Raw genomic sequence first — 13,551 nt, forward strand, 5'->3', positions numbered from 1 at the left:
ATGCGCACGGTGTATATATGAGTATGTGTATGAATATGCTTTTATTCTTATTTATTTATCATCATCTTTTTTTTTACTGTTATTATTTTATATTTCTCTGCTACGTTCTTTTTTTTTTGTTATTGTTATCATTCCTACCATTATTATTATTATTATTACCATTATCACTATTACGATTAATACGTTTTTTTTTGTTTTCTTTAGGAAATTTGTTACGTCAGTCCATTTGTTTACTTAATTTTTTCCTTATTTTTTTTCTTTCCTTCATTCTGAAAGAGAAAAAAAAGGAGAGAAACGATGATTTTTCTTTTTCGATATGCTTGTTTTTTATTTTATTTTATTTTTCCTCCGAGATTTGTGGACATCAGCGTTATTAACTCACCATGTAGTTAAGGAAAGTAAAGTTAGGTATTTAAGGGAAATGAATGAGTGATGCATGAAGAAGTTATTTTTAAAATAAAAAGATATATATATATATATATATATAAACAAAATTTAAAAAAAAAAGATGACGGAAAAGGCATATGCGTATGTGAAAGTGTATCGGTATTGGTATTGGTGGTTTGGGAAAAAATAATGAGTGGTGAAAACAACGGCAACATTTGAAAATAAAATGAACAAAAACTGAGGTATATATATATATATTTATTTATTTAGCCGTCTGTATGTGTGTGTGTGTGTCTGCGTGTGTTTTTATTTATTTATTTATTACCTTAAATTTTATTCATTTTTTTCTCTTTCTTTATTTCTTTCTCACCGTCTCCACCATTTTCCTCAGCATATGTTTTTCTGATGTTATTTTTGTGTATTTTTGATTGCTTTGTTTTACCATCTCTTTTTTCTTTTCTTTTCCTTTTTTCCTTTTTTTGGTTTTTTTGTTTTTTATGTTTCGTTTTTTTTTTAATATTATTTTATATTATAAGTTTTGTTAATCAACTTTTATCGAACAGTGTCGATGAGTCGGTAAGAGTTGATTGAGGTGTGCAGGTAGTCCCTCCCCCCTCCAAAAAAAAAAATTTTTAATTCGAAACACACGCCACCGCACGGAACGGAAAAGTGAATAATAAAAAAAAAAGGAAAAAAGGAAAAGAAAAGAAAAGGAAAACATATTAATCAATGAAACAAAAAAAAGGGGGAAATAATAATAGTAACGATGATAGTAAAATAATAAGAATAACACATATATGTTTGTAGTTGTATGAATGGATGTGTAATGAGCGGTTACAATACGGACATCAATGAAACAAACAAACAAACAAGAAGGAAAGAGGGAGAAATTAATGTACACATGTGTGTGAGCATATGTTAATGGAAAGAACAGGAAGGCACAACTGTGAAACTCAAAGTATGAAAAGCAAAAAAAAAAAAAGAAAAAATTGCGGCTACCGAATGATTCATATAATTTCTTTTCTTTCTCTTCTTTTTATTGTTGATGACGTAAAAAGCGTACATATGTTTTCCTGTTTCTACCACTGAAAAATGCAACACACGAACACACACGCACATGTATAAAAACATATTGGATTTATTGCTTATTCACTTTATTTATTTAGTAATTTATATGGAAGGAAACATAACTTCGGGAGTTTGATAGTGAAGAGGAGAAGGAAGGAGAAACAATTCGTGATGATTTATTTATTATTTTTTTTACAAAATAAAAGCGGTTATTAATTCTTTTTTCCCCTTTTCCTTTCTTTCTTTCTTTATTTTTTTTTCCTTTCCTTTCGTCGTTGTTGCTGTTTCCTTTTTTCATTTTTCCCAAAACTTCCTCCCCGACTATTCTTACGCGAATACAAAAATGCAAACATCTTTATTTTATTTTTAATGTTTTTTTTTCCTTTTCTTTACGTCGTCATTATTATCATTATTATTATTACACATGCACACACATGTTCATTTCCGTTGTTTTTGCCGTTTGTTTGTTTATTTATTTGTCGTTTTATTTTTATTTTTGCTCTCGCGTTTGTGATTTTGTTTTGTTTGTTTGCCTTTATTTTGATATTATTACTTTATATATATTTATATATTTATATATATATATATATTATCATATATGAAAATATATGTGTTTTACTTCCGTCGCTGCTGCAGAGGTCCATTTTGTTTCTCTCACAACTGTATATTTAAATTAAATAAATATATATATATATATAAATATATGTAAATATATAAATAAATATAAATATATATATATATATTTCCAATGAAATGTAAGAAGGGAAAGGGAGGAGGAGGAGGAGGGGGGAAGGGGGAAAGGGGAGAAAAAATAGAGAGAAATTATAAAAAAGAGTTTAAAAAACCAAATAAATCAAATCAAATCAAATTAAATCAAATCAATAAATAATTAAACGTGTGGGCACAAGTATGTATGAAATAAAATACAATGAACCGATTTGGTATGATTTTATTTGAACTGAAGGTGCAACACAGAGGAAGAATTATAAAGTTTTCGGAGGGGAAAAAAAAAATAGAAATAAAAGGAAAGAAAGAAATGCACACATATACATGCATGCGCATATGCCCTCGAACGAAACAGGGAAAAAAAAATCGAAAGTGTAAATGAAAATTAAAATGACAGTTGTGACGAACTGATCATATGAATGAAAGCACGCGTATTTTTTTTCCCCCCTTTTCTTTTCTGATGTGCGTGTTTTTGTGTGCATAATTTTTTTGTTTGTTTATTTTTGTTTTATTTGTTGCCTTATGTTACGCAGGAAAGAATGAAAGGAAAATAATATAGTTATAAAATAAATAATGAAATGAAATGAAATGAAGTGAAGTGACACAATATGATACTATGAAATTATGTGGGAGAAAAATAAAAAAAAGTATATATGAAAGATGAGGGAATCGATATTTTGAATCGTGTGCACAAAAAAAAACGCAAGACAAACAGGTAATAGTAACAGTAATAATAACTTAAGTACCTGCATGCATACATATATTTATATATAATTTGTATGAATATATATATATAATATGTATTTGTGTATGCGTGTGTTCTAACGGTGTAAGCTGTGCGGTCAAAAAGATATGACAAAGAAAACAAAAGAAGATTTTTTTTTAAAAAAAAAGAAAGCAATGCAATATAAAAGCAGAAAGAGCCACTGATACTCTTCTGTACATGTGGGCGGCTGAAGGTACACTCCGTTCCTATTTTCCTCTTCTTAAAATGTTGTATTTTTATTATATTTGTGTTAACATTTGCTTGTGTCCACGCTGGTGTTGCTGTTGATTCTTTCCCTTTCCCTTTTTCTTATTTCTTTTTTTTTCTTTCTAATTTTGAACCTTGTGTCCGTCACTTCTTTACATCAACCCTTCGAAATATGAGAACAACGTAAGCGAAGGCAAGTGAAGAAAGGAGTAAGTGGAAGTGGAAGTGGAAGTGGGCAAAAGGGAGGAAATAAGCGCAGGCACAAAAGCACCAAAAGAAGAAAACAAATAAACAAAAAAAAAGAAAGGTGTTAAAACACTTGTCACTCACCTTCCACAACAATGGCGCGAGCAACTGCTATTGAGACACGGTTGGAGAAGCTCCTCCCCGCAATGGAGGAGTACTTCACCAGTGGTTTCCTCACACGCGAAGAAACTCACGAGGTGGCGCGGCAGCGGTCGCATTGGGAATATCGCCTCGTGGCAAAACCGTTACTTCTGCTGGACGTGCGAAGTGCAGCCCGCTACGAGTTGGAGTTGGAGGAGCGGCTCCGTCAGTATTGTGTCGCAACAAAACTTGTGCTCCGCCACCGCTGGTCCATAATTGAACGTGTGGAGTACATTTATCGAATTGGCCTGCGCCACATAAAAGATCCCGATGAATGGGAACTCCTAAGACGAGAGTACGTGTCGGTTCTCAAAAAACACCGCAGACATGGTCAGTTGTCTGCGTTATATGGCGAATTGATGGTACGTTTCCCAACCCGTAGCGCGCTGTGGGTGGAAGCTGCCCTATACGAAGGTGTGGAGGCGGAAAACGCAAGCAACGCACGGGCTCTCGTGCAACAAGCGGTGCTGACATCTGGCGCACAGCCCGAAGTGTGGAATGCAGCTGTTGTGGTGGAATTATACTTTACAGACCGGCTTCTAAAGAAACTTCTCGAGGATAAAGAAGAGGAAAAGGGAAAAGAGCATCAACAGAAGCAGAAGCAGCAGGTAGGGGACGAGGGAGGAGGGCATGACATCGTGACGGAGCTCAAGTTGGAAAATGCTGCACTCGCTGAAGTTGTGGTGGATTTAGCGCTTGTCCACGCCGTTGTGGAGGAGGCACTGGACAGTCCCGCTTTTGGTCCAAAGCTTGTCCGTATGCTGGTAGATAGTGTGACACGGTTCTGTTACACTAAACCCGTGTTAGAACGCCTCATGGAACTTGCCGCCAAAAAGATGGTCGCCATATTGAGCCCCGTCATGGCTAATAGCATCGGTAACAGTAGTAGTGCTCAACTCAATGCATCGTCGTCGGGTACGGCTCGGCAGTGGACGGAGGTGGGCATCTCTCATTTCTTGGAAGATTACTTAGCACTCGAGGCCATTATGGCCGAAAAAGGAGTTGCGGGTGATGCGGCTTCTCTGCTGCGATCCAATGGCCGCACGCCGAGTGTGGGTCGAGAAGATTGGAAGGTGTCATGCATCGCCTCTCTCGTCTCCTCGCTGACGCTTCTCTACACTGATGAAGTGAGGTTTCCCATCGTCTCGCGTTTGCATTCCGGTGCCGTTTCTGTAGTGGAAAACTTAATGGAACGTCTGCAGCAACTTGGTTGCGCTGATGCGGTTTCTGCCGCTTGTCGGTGCCTCCTCCTGTCAACTCAGCAGCGGCAGCACAAGGGGAAGAAGTCAGAAGCCGATGCTCGCGAAGAGAGTATAGCTCTCATTAATGAGGTGTTGAGCTGCTTATGGAAGGAAGTGAAGGGCTCAAAGAAGAAGCAAAAGAATCAAACGCATGACGCGGCAGTGGAACGGGTAGTAGCGATGCTAACGGGTGGTGCAGCCAAAGATGCCGTTCCTTCGGCAAAGAAGGCCATGAAACGACCGCGACCTGAAGACCCCGCACACGTGTGGCGGCCGCTTTCTCGCTTTTTACTTCCGGAAGATCGCGCAGCGGTCCGCAGTGCGAGTGACGGAGTAATGCAGCACTGTACTAGCGCCGAGGTCGATCTTCTCTTTAGCCTCCATGACAGGGATAACGAGACGGATGCCGAGGTCGTTGGTCACGCCGTTGTGGAGTTCCTGCAGAGGTTTGAACTTATCCCCCCCACTGCCGGAGTGAAGGATGTGCGGCAGCTGAGTTTTACTGAGGGCCGAACCCCCATCGTTCTGTGGAAGATGTTTCTTCTTCTAGAGAGGTGCTGTGCTCAAGCAATTGTGGATTCGTTGCCGCGACGGTCAAAACCGCAGTCCTCCACAACACGAGGCAGTACAGGTGATAGTGACAGTGATAGTGATAGTGACAAGAAGGACAGGCTGCAGCAGGACAAAGACAGCGCCACCATGGATGTTAGTTTCGCGGCCGCTGGTTTGAGGTTTCTCGCTGGTGTGCCGTGCGGTGTGTTGCCAAGTATTGCCGTTGAAGAAGAGCGACTGAAGGGTTGTTGGACGCTGGTCACTGCTCGCGTTCACACTTTGACCGGACTGGAGTCTACCACGCGCGACAATTTTGTTTCCCGTCTTCGTCATCCCCCAACGGATGGCGCTGTCGCTAGTGATAACCAACCTGCTTGGGTGAATGGGCTGAGATCCATTCTTAGTGTATCCCGTCTTTGTCATCCTCTTCCTCGTCAGGTCTATGCCGACATCGCTGTTCCCTTCTTCGAGGCTCTTGCCTTATGGGCCCAAAAACAACAAAAGCCCCATAGCGACGTTAACGCCGCCGTGCAGGAGGCGCGGGATGCTCACACGTGCGTATTAGCGATGTACACGCAGTCTCGTAACCTCGCAAATTACATGCCATTGGTGTACCGTCTGCATCCACCAAACCGTAACAGCAACAACAACAGTGATGAAGATGATGGGTCCCGTGGCAGTACGGTTAGCAGTCGAGTTTCGGCAACGGAGCTCAACGCAGCTGACTGGGCTCGGTGTATTGCATTTGAACGAGATGTGGCGAAGGACTTACGGCGAGCGAAGGAGGTGTCGGGACGGGCGCGAAGGGAGACACTGGCGCCACAACATCTACTTCTCATGTTGAATAAATACTAATCGCGAGTAAATGACGCTAGTGTAACCATTCAGCGCCACATCATCTCTTTTTTTAAAAAAATTAAATAAAGCGGGTCTTTAAAATCCGAGTCATTCGAAATGAATGCCCGAGGAGGGCGTGTGTTTCTTTTTTTTTTCCTTCTTTACGATTAATAGTATCTTCTTACGTACATGCCACTGTCGCTCTGTGGAACTGCAAACCCATCAATTCCTCTTGGTCACTTTTTTTGCTATTATTGTGTTCTTACTTCGCTTCTCTTGGGCCTGTTTCTTTTCTTTTTTTGCTTTGATTCACTTTTTAGCGTGCTGATTACAGCAACTGTTTCTTTTTTTTCTTTTTCGCAACGGGCTTCCTATCCTCTCTCCCTTCCTCCCACCTCCGTGTGCGGAATTGATTAATGCCGGTACGACCACCCCTTCAGCGATGCACTGTTCGACCACTCCGGGGCGTACTTGTCCATCGCCCGCGGCCGAAAATATTACCGTTGGAAGCTGCAGTGATGCTTGGAGAACCGCACGCCATCGCAGCGTCGTTTCTCCTCCACGCTCACATCTCCACAGCTCGCAATGTTTCCATCGTTCGTGCGAAAAAGGCTAGTATTCGAGCCTCAAACAACATGAGTGACTGCCTGCAGCGTGTTCTTTCATGTGGTTTGTCGAGAGATGTTCTCCTTTGCGCGTGTGCCGCCGCAGCAACACCACCGGAACTATTGCCACCGCTTGTGCAGCGTCACGTGCGTGCGCCGCGTGATGGAAATGTTGTGGTGTTATCATCGGCTGAATGGAGGGCATTCTTCTTGTCAATGCTGCGCGCTATTCACAGCACGGCAGCGGGGAGACTCGAATTTTCTTCTCTTGCGCTGTTGTGCGCCACCTGTCTCGCGCCGTCCGTGCGATTAGGCGACCAACTCGCTCGAGCGTACTGTGGGTTCACTGGTGAAATAGAGAGGAATGGGGCTGTTTGTGCCAACAGTTTCGGTAGTACCGGTAGTGGCAGAGCGGCTGACGGTGTTGTGGCCTTTGCTGCATGTTGCACGATGATGAATATCTCTGAAGGGATGGAAAGTCGTGACACCGCTTGGATGAGGTTGTGGGCTGACGTGCAGCCAACTTTGCAGAGCGGTTGTGGTGATGAAGCAACGACGATGATGCCCAATGAAAGTTGGATTCGATGCCAAGAGTTACATCTTGATTGTCTGCTACGTACGGGGCGACATGAGGACATTCGGAAAGTGTTGAGTCCCGATAGCCTAGTGACTAAGCAGTTCCACCGCATGTCTGATGATACTCTTGCTCAGCTGTTTGTTCAACCCTCACTTTGCGACACCGTGCGCTTCCGTGTTCTCCGAGCGCTGCTGGATGTTAGTCGTGCAAAAAGTGAGGCCTTAGTGGCCCTTCAGCGATCACCCTTTTCAAGGAACAGCCACCTACCTAGTGTTACGCGTAGTGCGCGTATGGTCGCCGCGCTGCTCCGCTGCCTGATTGTGGAAGCCCGCGACCAGCCGTCGTCCTCCAGAAATTCATGTCTGTTCAGTGATGTTGAAGCACTGTGTAAAATGTGCAACTCGTATGCCCTCGCCCAATCATTACTTCCCTATGCTGATGGCAGTAACGGCAGTGGTGCTGATAGGACCGGAGTTATCGCATTGCTGATGAAAGCAACACGTGATGAGTACCGGTCACGATGCCTCGCAGAGTTTGTTGCTGCCATCAGTGATGCCGTGGCGTTTGCCCGTGACTTTGCCCGGCGAGGAGATGAACTGGCGTCGGCAATGGTGCACGCATGCGCAGCTGTTCTTACCAACTTATTTACCTTATGTTCTCCCTGCCGAGCGAAGCATGACGGACACAGAGCGAACAGTAGCGGCAAAAGGCGAGCGAAGCCCGCCTGGCGTCTACGGCTGGAGCGGGACGAAGCCGTGCGATCGCACAAGTACGAGTTGCTTCCCGGAGAGTTGCCGCATGGAGCGCTAAGCCATTTCATCGCAATGCTTCTGGCTGATGGATTCGTCCTCGACGGGGGAAGTTTGGGAGCCAACCTGGCCGCGGCAGATTTTCTCGATTTGAACTTTTACTCACTGCAGTTACTCGGTTCTCTCTACCATGCTACGCGGGCTATCGGTGAAGGTCAGGAGTTAGCCGACGTGGTTGGCGTCGTGGAGTCTCTTTACCGCAGACGACGGCAGGTGTTTGGTGAGGATGGTGTTGCGTTACTATGTGCACGCTGTCAGATAACGACGCTGGTCAGGCAAAAAACTGGAGGTAACTTAGGTGAAGGCAGCAGTGGTGATGCGGCACCATCAGGTGTGAAAGTTATGCGAAAGAGGATGTCATACCTCAGACCGGGTGCAGCAGACCTTGATTTCTTGCGCAGTCGCTCGGTGATTGCCGCTGGGGGAGCTTTCGCTGTGGACTGTAGTGTTGGTGTGTGGCTTCGGAAAGCCACCGTGCAAGTGGAGGCCTAACGGGAAACGGGATGTCTTCCCCGTCGGGTTATATATATATATATGTGTGTGTGTCTGTGTGTGTGTGCTGGAATTATTCCATTTCTGGTCGACTCTTCGGTCTGCTGTTGGCTCTCCTCACACCTTCTGGCACGTGTGCGGGAGGCGCTGGAATGACAGCGGCGGCGGCGTGAAACCGCATGAAAATGAACACAAGGGGTCAAATGTCTTTGTATTTGTTGTTGTTGTTCTATTCTAGATGTCACTTCTCCTTTGTTCCTCCTACTTCATTGCGCAAACATACGTATGCATCGGCCTCATCGTATTCTCATCGTTTTCTTGAATATAACAGCCACTGCTTCTCTTTCTCTCTCTTTAACCCGTCCTCTAATTAACACTAAAACCAAACAATCTTCGCCAACAGCGCAAAGACTCCTTTTGGGCTCACATGAAGCTTAACATCGCTTACCCACGCAACGGTACTGTGAAGCAGTTTGAGGTGGCCGATGAGGTCCTCCGCCGCGTAAATCTTGGGGACTACCGCCTTGGCAACGAGGTGGACGGCGTCATCTTTGGCGAACCCTTCAAGGGTTATACCTTTAAACTGCAGGGCGGATCTGACAAGGAGGGTTTTCCCATGGTGCAAGGTGTTATGGCCCCAAGTCGTGTCTCTCTCCTTGTGAAGCGTGGTGCTGTTGGCTTCAACACTTTCCGTGGTTATCAGGGTGAGCGTCGCCGCAAGTCCCTTAGAGGATGCATCCTCGCCTCCGATATTGCCGTGCTGAACGTTATTGTCGTACGTGTTGGAGAGCAGCCAATCGAAGGTGTGACGGATGTGTCCGTGCCGCGTCGCCTCGGTCCGAAGCGGGCAAACAAAATCCGTAAGCTCTTTAACCTCGGTCGCACGGATGACGTACGCAAGTATGTGATTCGCCGCAAGGTGACAAAAGAGGGCAAGAAGGACCGCTTCAAGGCACCCAAGATCCAACGCCTCATCACCTCCACGATTAGGGCGCGCCGTGCTAAAAAGGTGCGTGTCGCCATTGAGAAGGTGCGCAAGTCGGCAGCTGAGCGTCGTGAGTACCTCCGTCTCGTTGGTGCTCGCCGCCGTGCCGCCCGCCAGCGTAAGGCGGCACGTCATCACTTGACGAGAGTAAATGCTCAGAAAAAGGAGGTTGCCGCCTTCAAGGCACGGAAATGATTTACAAATTCAAGGCCTTAGGGAGTAGCACGCAGTAGTGTCTTGATTTGGACATTTTATTTTAATCTCTTTTTTTTTTTCCACTTCTATACAATTATCTTTTGTTTTACAAGCCGCTGTCTTGAGCGGGCTCGGTTGGGTGATTCAGAACGATGATTGGGAATGTGTCTCTAATTTTTTTTTACAAAAAAAAAAGATAGATGGATAAACAACACTACATGGGCGGAAACTGGAGTGAAGTGAGTTGAAGGAAACCGCTTGGAATACACAGGTCAATGGAGGTAACGGGTGGAAATGAGAGAGTTTGTGTAAAAAGCGGAGAAGCTAATAATAAGTGAGGGAACGGAGCACAACATTAAAACATGTGTTAGCTTCGACATGATTACTGCCTTCGCTTTGCTCATCTCCGGCTCTTCTCTTTTTCCAACCGTATTCCACTGGCCTCTTTTCTGCGGCTCCGTTGTTCACTCCTCTACCCATTTCCGCCTTGAAAGTACAATACGTATATATATATATATATATGTATGTATTCGTCGTCGACTTATTACGTCCCATATCTTCACTTCTTAACTTTACGTTCTTTTTTTTTTCCAAAAAAAGAAAGAAACTATTCTCTTACCACATCTCAGGTAGGAACAGTCTCCAGATTCGGGTAACATCCCGTCCAGTAACTATCCGAAGCCGAATAGTTTTTTGGGTAAGGGAATAAAAAGAAAGCACAAAAAAGTAGATTGTGCTTTGTTGTTGTTGTTGTTATTGTTGGTTAGTTAATTTGTTTGCGCGCGTGTTTCTTGCGTTTAGCATCGAGAACGAAAACAACACTTCAGTAAATGTCCCGGCGGGTGTTTGCGCGAAACATGAATGGAGAAATCTCCTCCACATGGCGTGGGGGCGGCTCGGAAGCGAACGCGATGGGAGTTAATGTCGCCACATTCGGAGCCACAGGAGTATTAGGCACGCATATTCATCATCTCTGTTGCTACCATGGCTTCACAAGTATTGTTCCTTTTCGCTTCCGAGCTGGAATGGCAAGTGGCGTGCGGCATCTCCGTATGGCCGGTGATGGAACTGTCGGGCAGAACTTCGACACGGACTACGAGATTGACAAGGAGTTTGTAGTAAAGTCCATATTAGAAAAGGTAGACAACGTCATCAACGCCGTAGGTGCATGGCAGGAACCTGCCGTCTATGAGAACAGTCAGTCGTGGTTTTCCATGGAGGCGATTAATGTGGAATGGCCACGTATGTTGGCACGGTGGTGTCGTGAAATGGGGATTCTGCGCCTCACGCATATGTCCATGGTGGGCGCAGACCTTCATAGTCCCTCTAAACTATTGCGGCAGAAGCGTGCGGCAGAGATTGCGGTACTCGAGGAGTTTCCCACTGCCACCATCATTCGGGGCACGGATATCTTTGCTGAAAATGACTACAGCTATTCGCGCTATCTCATGGCGCAGCGCAAGTACAAGATTGTTCCCATGCCTAATAGGGGACAACGTATTCACCAACCCGTATTTGCTGGTGATCTCGCTGAAGCCACCTGCCGTTCCATTCTTCTGGACCATACGGAAGGCCGCATTGCGGAACTCGGCGGGCCTGTGCGCTTTACCACAGCGGATTACTTGCGATGGTGTGCGGATTGCAACGGTGTACTCAACTTGACATGGCACATGCCCAAATGGATGTGGCGCGTGGGATGCACACTAAATGAGCGACTTCCCATCAAGCAAGGAATTCTCCTCGGAACAAAAGCACCGTCGTGGAATACGGATTGGCTCGAGCGGCAATTTATTGATAACTGCGCCACACCGGAACGGGACCCCGAGCTGTTGGATTGGGAGGACTTTGGAATCCCACGCGAGGATCTTTACAGGATGGAGGAGAAATATTTTATTACATCCGCCATGTGGTCGCAGGACTCCCCGTATTTAGACTTGGCCCCACGAATGTAAAGAAACAAAGAGGGGAACTTGGTGCACGAAAAGGCGGCAATATCGGGATAAAACTGGCTAGGGAAAGGAGGCAACGGTGTGCGTACGTTTATATTGCTCCCGTTGCGGTATTGGTAGGAGTATCATAGGCTTTAGCAGAAAGGCGCGAGAATTATATATATATATATATATGTAGGTGAGAAGGGGTTAGTGCGACTTCCTTCAAATAGTGGGTTTCTCAGTATTAACAGGGGAGAGAGAGGGAGGGAAGAAAAATATTTAAAAAAAAAACAAAAAAGAAAAGAGGGGGAAGGAAATGCCGGTCACCGAGCGTATTTGGTGGTGTTGAGCGACCAACTTTGTAAACGTGTGTTGACATGTTGCTGCGTAAAATTGGAATACAGTATGTGTTAGAGCTATCTGTGTTTCTTTATTTTTTTTAATTTCTATTTCTATTTTATTGCGCTTGTGCAAACATACACCTTATCACGTAGTGAGAACTGTAGTAAGAACAGGGCGGGAAAGATGCTGGCAATCTTTCCCCTTTCTTTTCATCTCTCTTTCCCCAACAACAGTACGCACGAGGATTGTAGTATCTTTTGGGAGTATCGTCGTTTATTCGTCTCCTTTCTTCTTTTTTTTTTTTACTTAATTTATATTTATGGATTTGTTTAAGATCACGCTGTTTCTACTTCCGAAACCACTATCGGGGATAAACAAAAAAAAACCAACCCGGAAGTGAAGGGAGGGAAGGGTAGAAATGAGGGAGGGAAGTTTCCTTCATTTTATTTTACTTTACTTTATACAACAGCCCCACTTCCACACATTTCACACGTCCTTCTATTCAGGTTCTTTTGTTTCATCCTTTCTGCAAAAATTTCAAGCCCTCGACTATGCTGTGCACATGAAACGATTAAAACATTCCTTCAACTGTTGCGTTACCATTTCATAACGACATGTGTAGTTGTACTCTCAGTGATGTCTCTTCTTCCTGCTCTCCTTTCACCATCGCCACTACCGATAGTTTTGAAATATATAAAAAAAAGAGAAAGAGAATGAAAGAATGATTGAATGAAAGAACAACAAATAGTCCTCAATTTTCACTTCAAAAAAAGCTTTTTTTTTTGTTCGTTCATTTGTTTACCCGTCACACAAAAACGCACGAATGTGCGAGAGAGCCACCGATGGCAAAGTGAAAATTTGTGTGGAGTTTGTTAGAGATGATGCGTACGAAGCGAAGTTGACATCAAAGCTGCAGCCGCTTGTGGTTGTTGTGGTTGTTGTTGTTGTTGTTTTAAAAATGTTAACACCTACGAGAGAAGTTGAAGTTTGAGACTGCGCTTGTGAGGGAAGTGGAAATAAAGGGACTTGACGAGCTGCGAGAAGATGTTGAAGGGGCTGTGTAATAAAACTGGAGCTGTTGCCTAACAATTTGTTAGCTGACGAATGCCGATGTTCACATAGCCAGTGGTACAATTGAGTCTGCATTGATGAAAATGGTGTGGAGACGCAGCTGAATAGAATGTAAGAAACAAAAAAAAGCAAAAGACAAAGACCCCCCCCAAAAAAAAACAAAAACGAAGTTGCAAATGCTTAACCGTCTCATATACACAGGGATATCAAATATATACGGATGACAAATGCGGTGGACACGACATGTAGCGTCCACGAACATTATTTGCATGACTACGGTAAATGAGAAATGGATCAAACGATGTGTGATTCAACTGACAGGTATAGTGACTCGTGCCATAAATAACTTCCGATACGATTTGAAAGTGCTGAG

The 13,551-nt window shown here is 44.2% G+C and overlaps 8 protein-coding genes across 8 annotated transcripts, besides 25 other annotated features; 6 read left to right on the top strand and 2 right to left on the bottom strand.

Annotated features, from left to right (window-relative positions):
* Positions 1–23: 23 nt before the first annotated feature.
* Tb09.v1.0750 (hypothetical protein, unlikely) lies at positions 24–377 on the top strand (the record flags this gene model as incomplete). Its single annotated transcript, XM_822579.1, has 1 exon — positions 24–377. One exon carries the CDS (start codon positions 24–26, stop codon positions 375–377), a length of 354 nt encoding a protein of 117 aa, XP_827672.1.
* Positions 117–173: a microsatellite.
* Positions 324–345: a sequence feature (AT_rich).
* Positions 378–464: 87 nt separating the features above from the next.
* Positions 465–487: a microsatellite.
* A 143-nt stretch (positions 488–630) lies between these two features.
* Positions 631–662: a microsatellite.
* Positions 663–691: a microsatellite.
* Positions 692–835: 144 nt separating this feature from the next.
* Positions 836–902: a sequence feature (T-rich).
* Positions 903–928: 26 nt separating this feature from the next.
* Positions 929–1,108, bottom strand: Tb09.v1.0760 (hypothetical protein, unlikely; the record flags this gene model as incomplete). Its single annotated transcript, XM_822580.1, has 1 exon — positions 929–1,108. One exon carries the CDS (start codon positions 1,106–1,108, stop codon positions 929–931), a length of 180 nt encoding a protein of 59 aa, XP_827673.1.
* Positions 1,067–1,104: a sequence feature (A-rich).
* Positions 1,109–1,137: 29 nt separating the features above from the next.
* Positions 1,138–1,177: a microsatellite.
* Positions 1,178–1,629: 452 nt separating this feature from the next.
* Positions 1,630–1,660: a sequence feature (AT_rich).
* An 11-nt stretch (positions 1,661–1,671) lies between these two features.
* Positions 1,672–1,724: a sequence feature (CT-rich).
* Positions 1,725–1,807: 83 nt separating this feature from the next.
* Positions 1,808–1,997: a sequence feature (T-rich).
* On the top strand, positions 1,825–2,127 carry Tb09.v1.0770 (hypothetical protein, conserved; the record flags this gene model as incomplete). The annotated part of the gene is made up of 1 exon (XM_822581.1): positions 1,825–2,127. The coding sequence occupies one exon, from the start codon at positions 1,825–1,827 to the stop codon at positions 2,125–2,127; it is 303 nt and encodes a 100-aa protein (XP_827674.1).
* Positions 2,011–2,065: a microsatellite.
* A 5-nt stretch (positions 2,128–2,132) lies between the features above and the next one.
* Positions 2,133–2,198: a microsatellite.
* Positions 2,199–2,217: 19 nt separating this feature from the next.
* Positions 2,218–2,258: a sequence feature (G-rich).
* Positions 2,259–2,296: 38 nt separating this feature from the next.
* Positions 2,297–2,337: a microsatellite.
* A 416-nt stretch (positions 2,338–2,753) lies between these two features.
* Positions 2,754–2,783: a microsatellite.
* Positions 2,784–2,935: 152 nt separating this feature from the next.
* Positions 2,936–2,985: a microsatellite.
* Positions 2,986–3,235: 250 nt separating this feature from the next.
* Positions 3,236–3,276: a sequence feature (T-rich).
* A 219-nt stretch (positions 3,277–3,495) lies between these two features.
* Positions 3,496–6,189, top strand: Tb09.244.2650 (hypothetical protein, conserved; the record flags this gene model as incomplete). Its single annotated transcript, XM_822582.1, has 1 exon — positions 3,496–6,189. One exon carries the CDS (start codon positions 3,496–3,498, stop codon positions 6,187–6,189), a length of 2,694 nt encoding a protein of 897 aa, XP_827675.1.
* A 47-nt stretch (positions 6,190–6,236) lies between these two features.
* Positions 6,237–6,259: a sequence feature (AT_rich).
* Positions 6,260–6,587: 328 nt separating this feature from the next.
* Positions 6,588–8,654, top strand: Tb09.244.2640 (hypothetical protein, conserved; the record flags this gene model as incomplete). The annotated part of the gene is made up of 1 exon (XM_822583.1): positions 6,588–8,654. The coding sequence occupies one exon, from the start codon at positions 6,588–6,590 to the stop codon at positions 8,652–8,654; it is 2,067 nt and encodes a 688-aa protein (XP_827676.1).
* A 43-nt stretch (positions 8,655–8,697) lies between these two features.
* Positions 8,698–8,721: a microsatellite.
* Positions 8,722–9,081: 360 nt separating this feature from the next.
* On the top strand, positions 9,082–9,834 carry Tb09.244.2630 (40S ribosomal protein S6, putative; the record flags this gene model as incomplete). Its single annotated transcript, XM_822584.1, has 1 exon — positions 9,082–9,834. The coding sequence occupies one exon, from the start codon at positions 9,082–9,084 to the stop codon at positions 9,832–9,834; it is 753 nt and encodes a 250-aa protein (XP_827677.1).
* Positions 9,835–10,332: 498 nt separating this feature from the next.
* Positions 10,333–10,364: a microsatellite.
* A 208-nt stretch (positions 10,365–10,572) lies between these two features.
* Positions 10,573–10,596: a microsatellite.
* A 68-nt stretch (positions 10,597–10,664) lies between these two features.
* On the top strand, positions 10,665–11,786 carry Tb09.244.2620 (hypothetical protein, conserved; the record flags this gene model as incomplete). Its single annotated transcript, XM_822585.1, has 1 exon — positions 10,665–11,786. The coding sequence occupies one exon, from the start codon at positions 10,665–10,667 to the stop codon at positions 11,784–11,786; it is 1,122 nt and encodes a 373-aa protein (XP_827678.1).
* A 149-nt stretch (positions 11,787–11,935) lies between these two features.
* Positions 11,936–11,957: a sequence feature (AT_rich).
* Positions 11,958–12,399: 442 nt separating this feature from the next.
* Positions 12,400–12,428: a sequence feature (AT_rich).
* A 477-nt stretch (positions 12,429–12,905) lies between these two features.
* On the bottom strand, positions 12,906–13,253 carry Tb09.244.2610 (hypothetical protein, unlikely; the record flags this gene model as incomplete). The annotated part of the gene is made up of 1 exon (XM_822586.1): positions 12,906–13,253. One exon carries the CDS (start codon positions 13,251–13,253, stop codon positions 12,906–12,908), a length of 348 nt encoding a protein of 115 aa, XP_827679.1.
* Positions 13,028–13,059: a microsatellite.
* Positions 13,254–13,551: the final 298 nt, after the last annotated feature.

This window comes from Trypanosoma brucei, chromosome 9 (assembly GCF_000002445.2).
Source record: "Trypanosoma brucei brucei TREU927 chromosome 9, whole genome shotgun sequence".
NCBI lineage: Eukaryota > Euglenozoa > Kinetoplastea > Trypanosomatida > Trypanosomatidae > Trypanosoma > Trypanosoma brucei.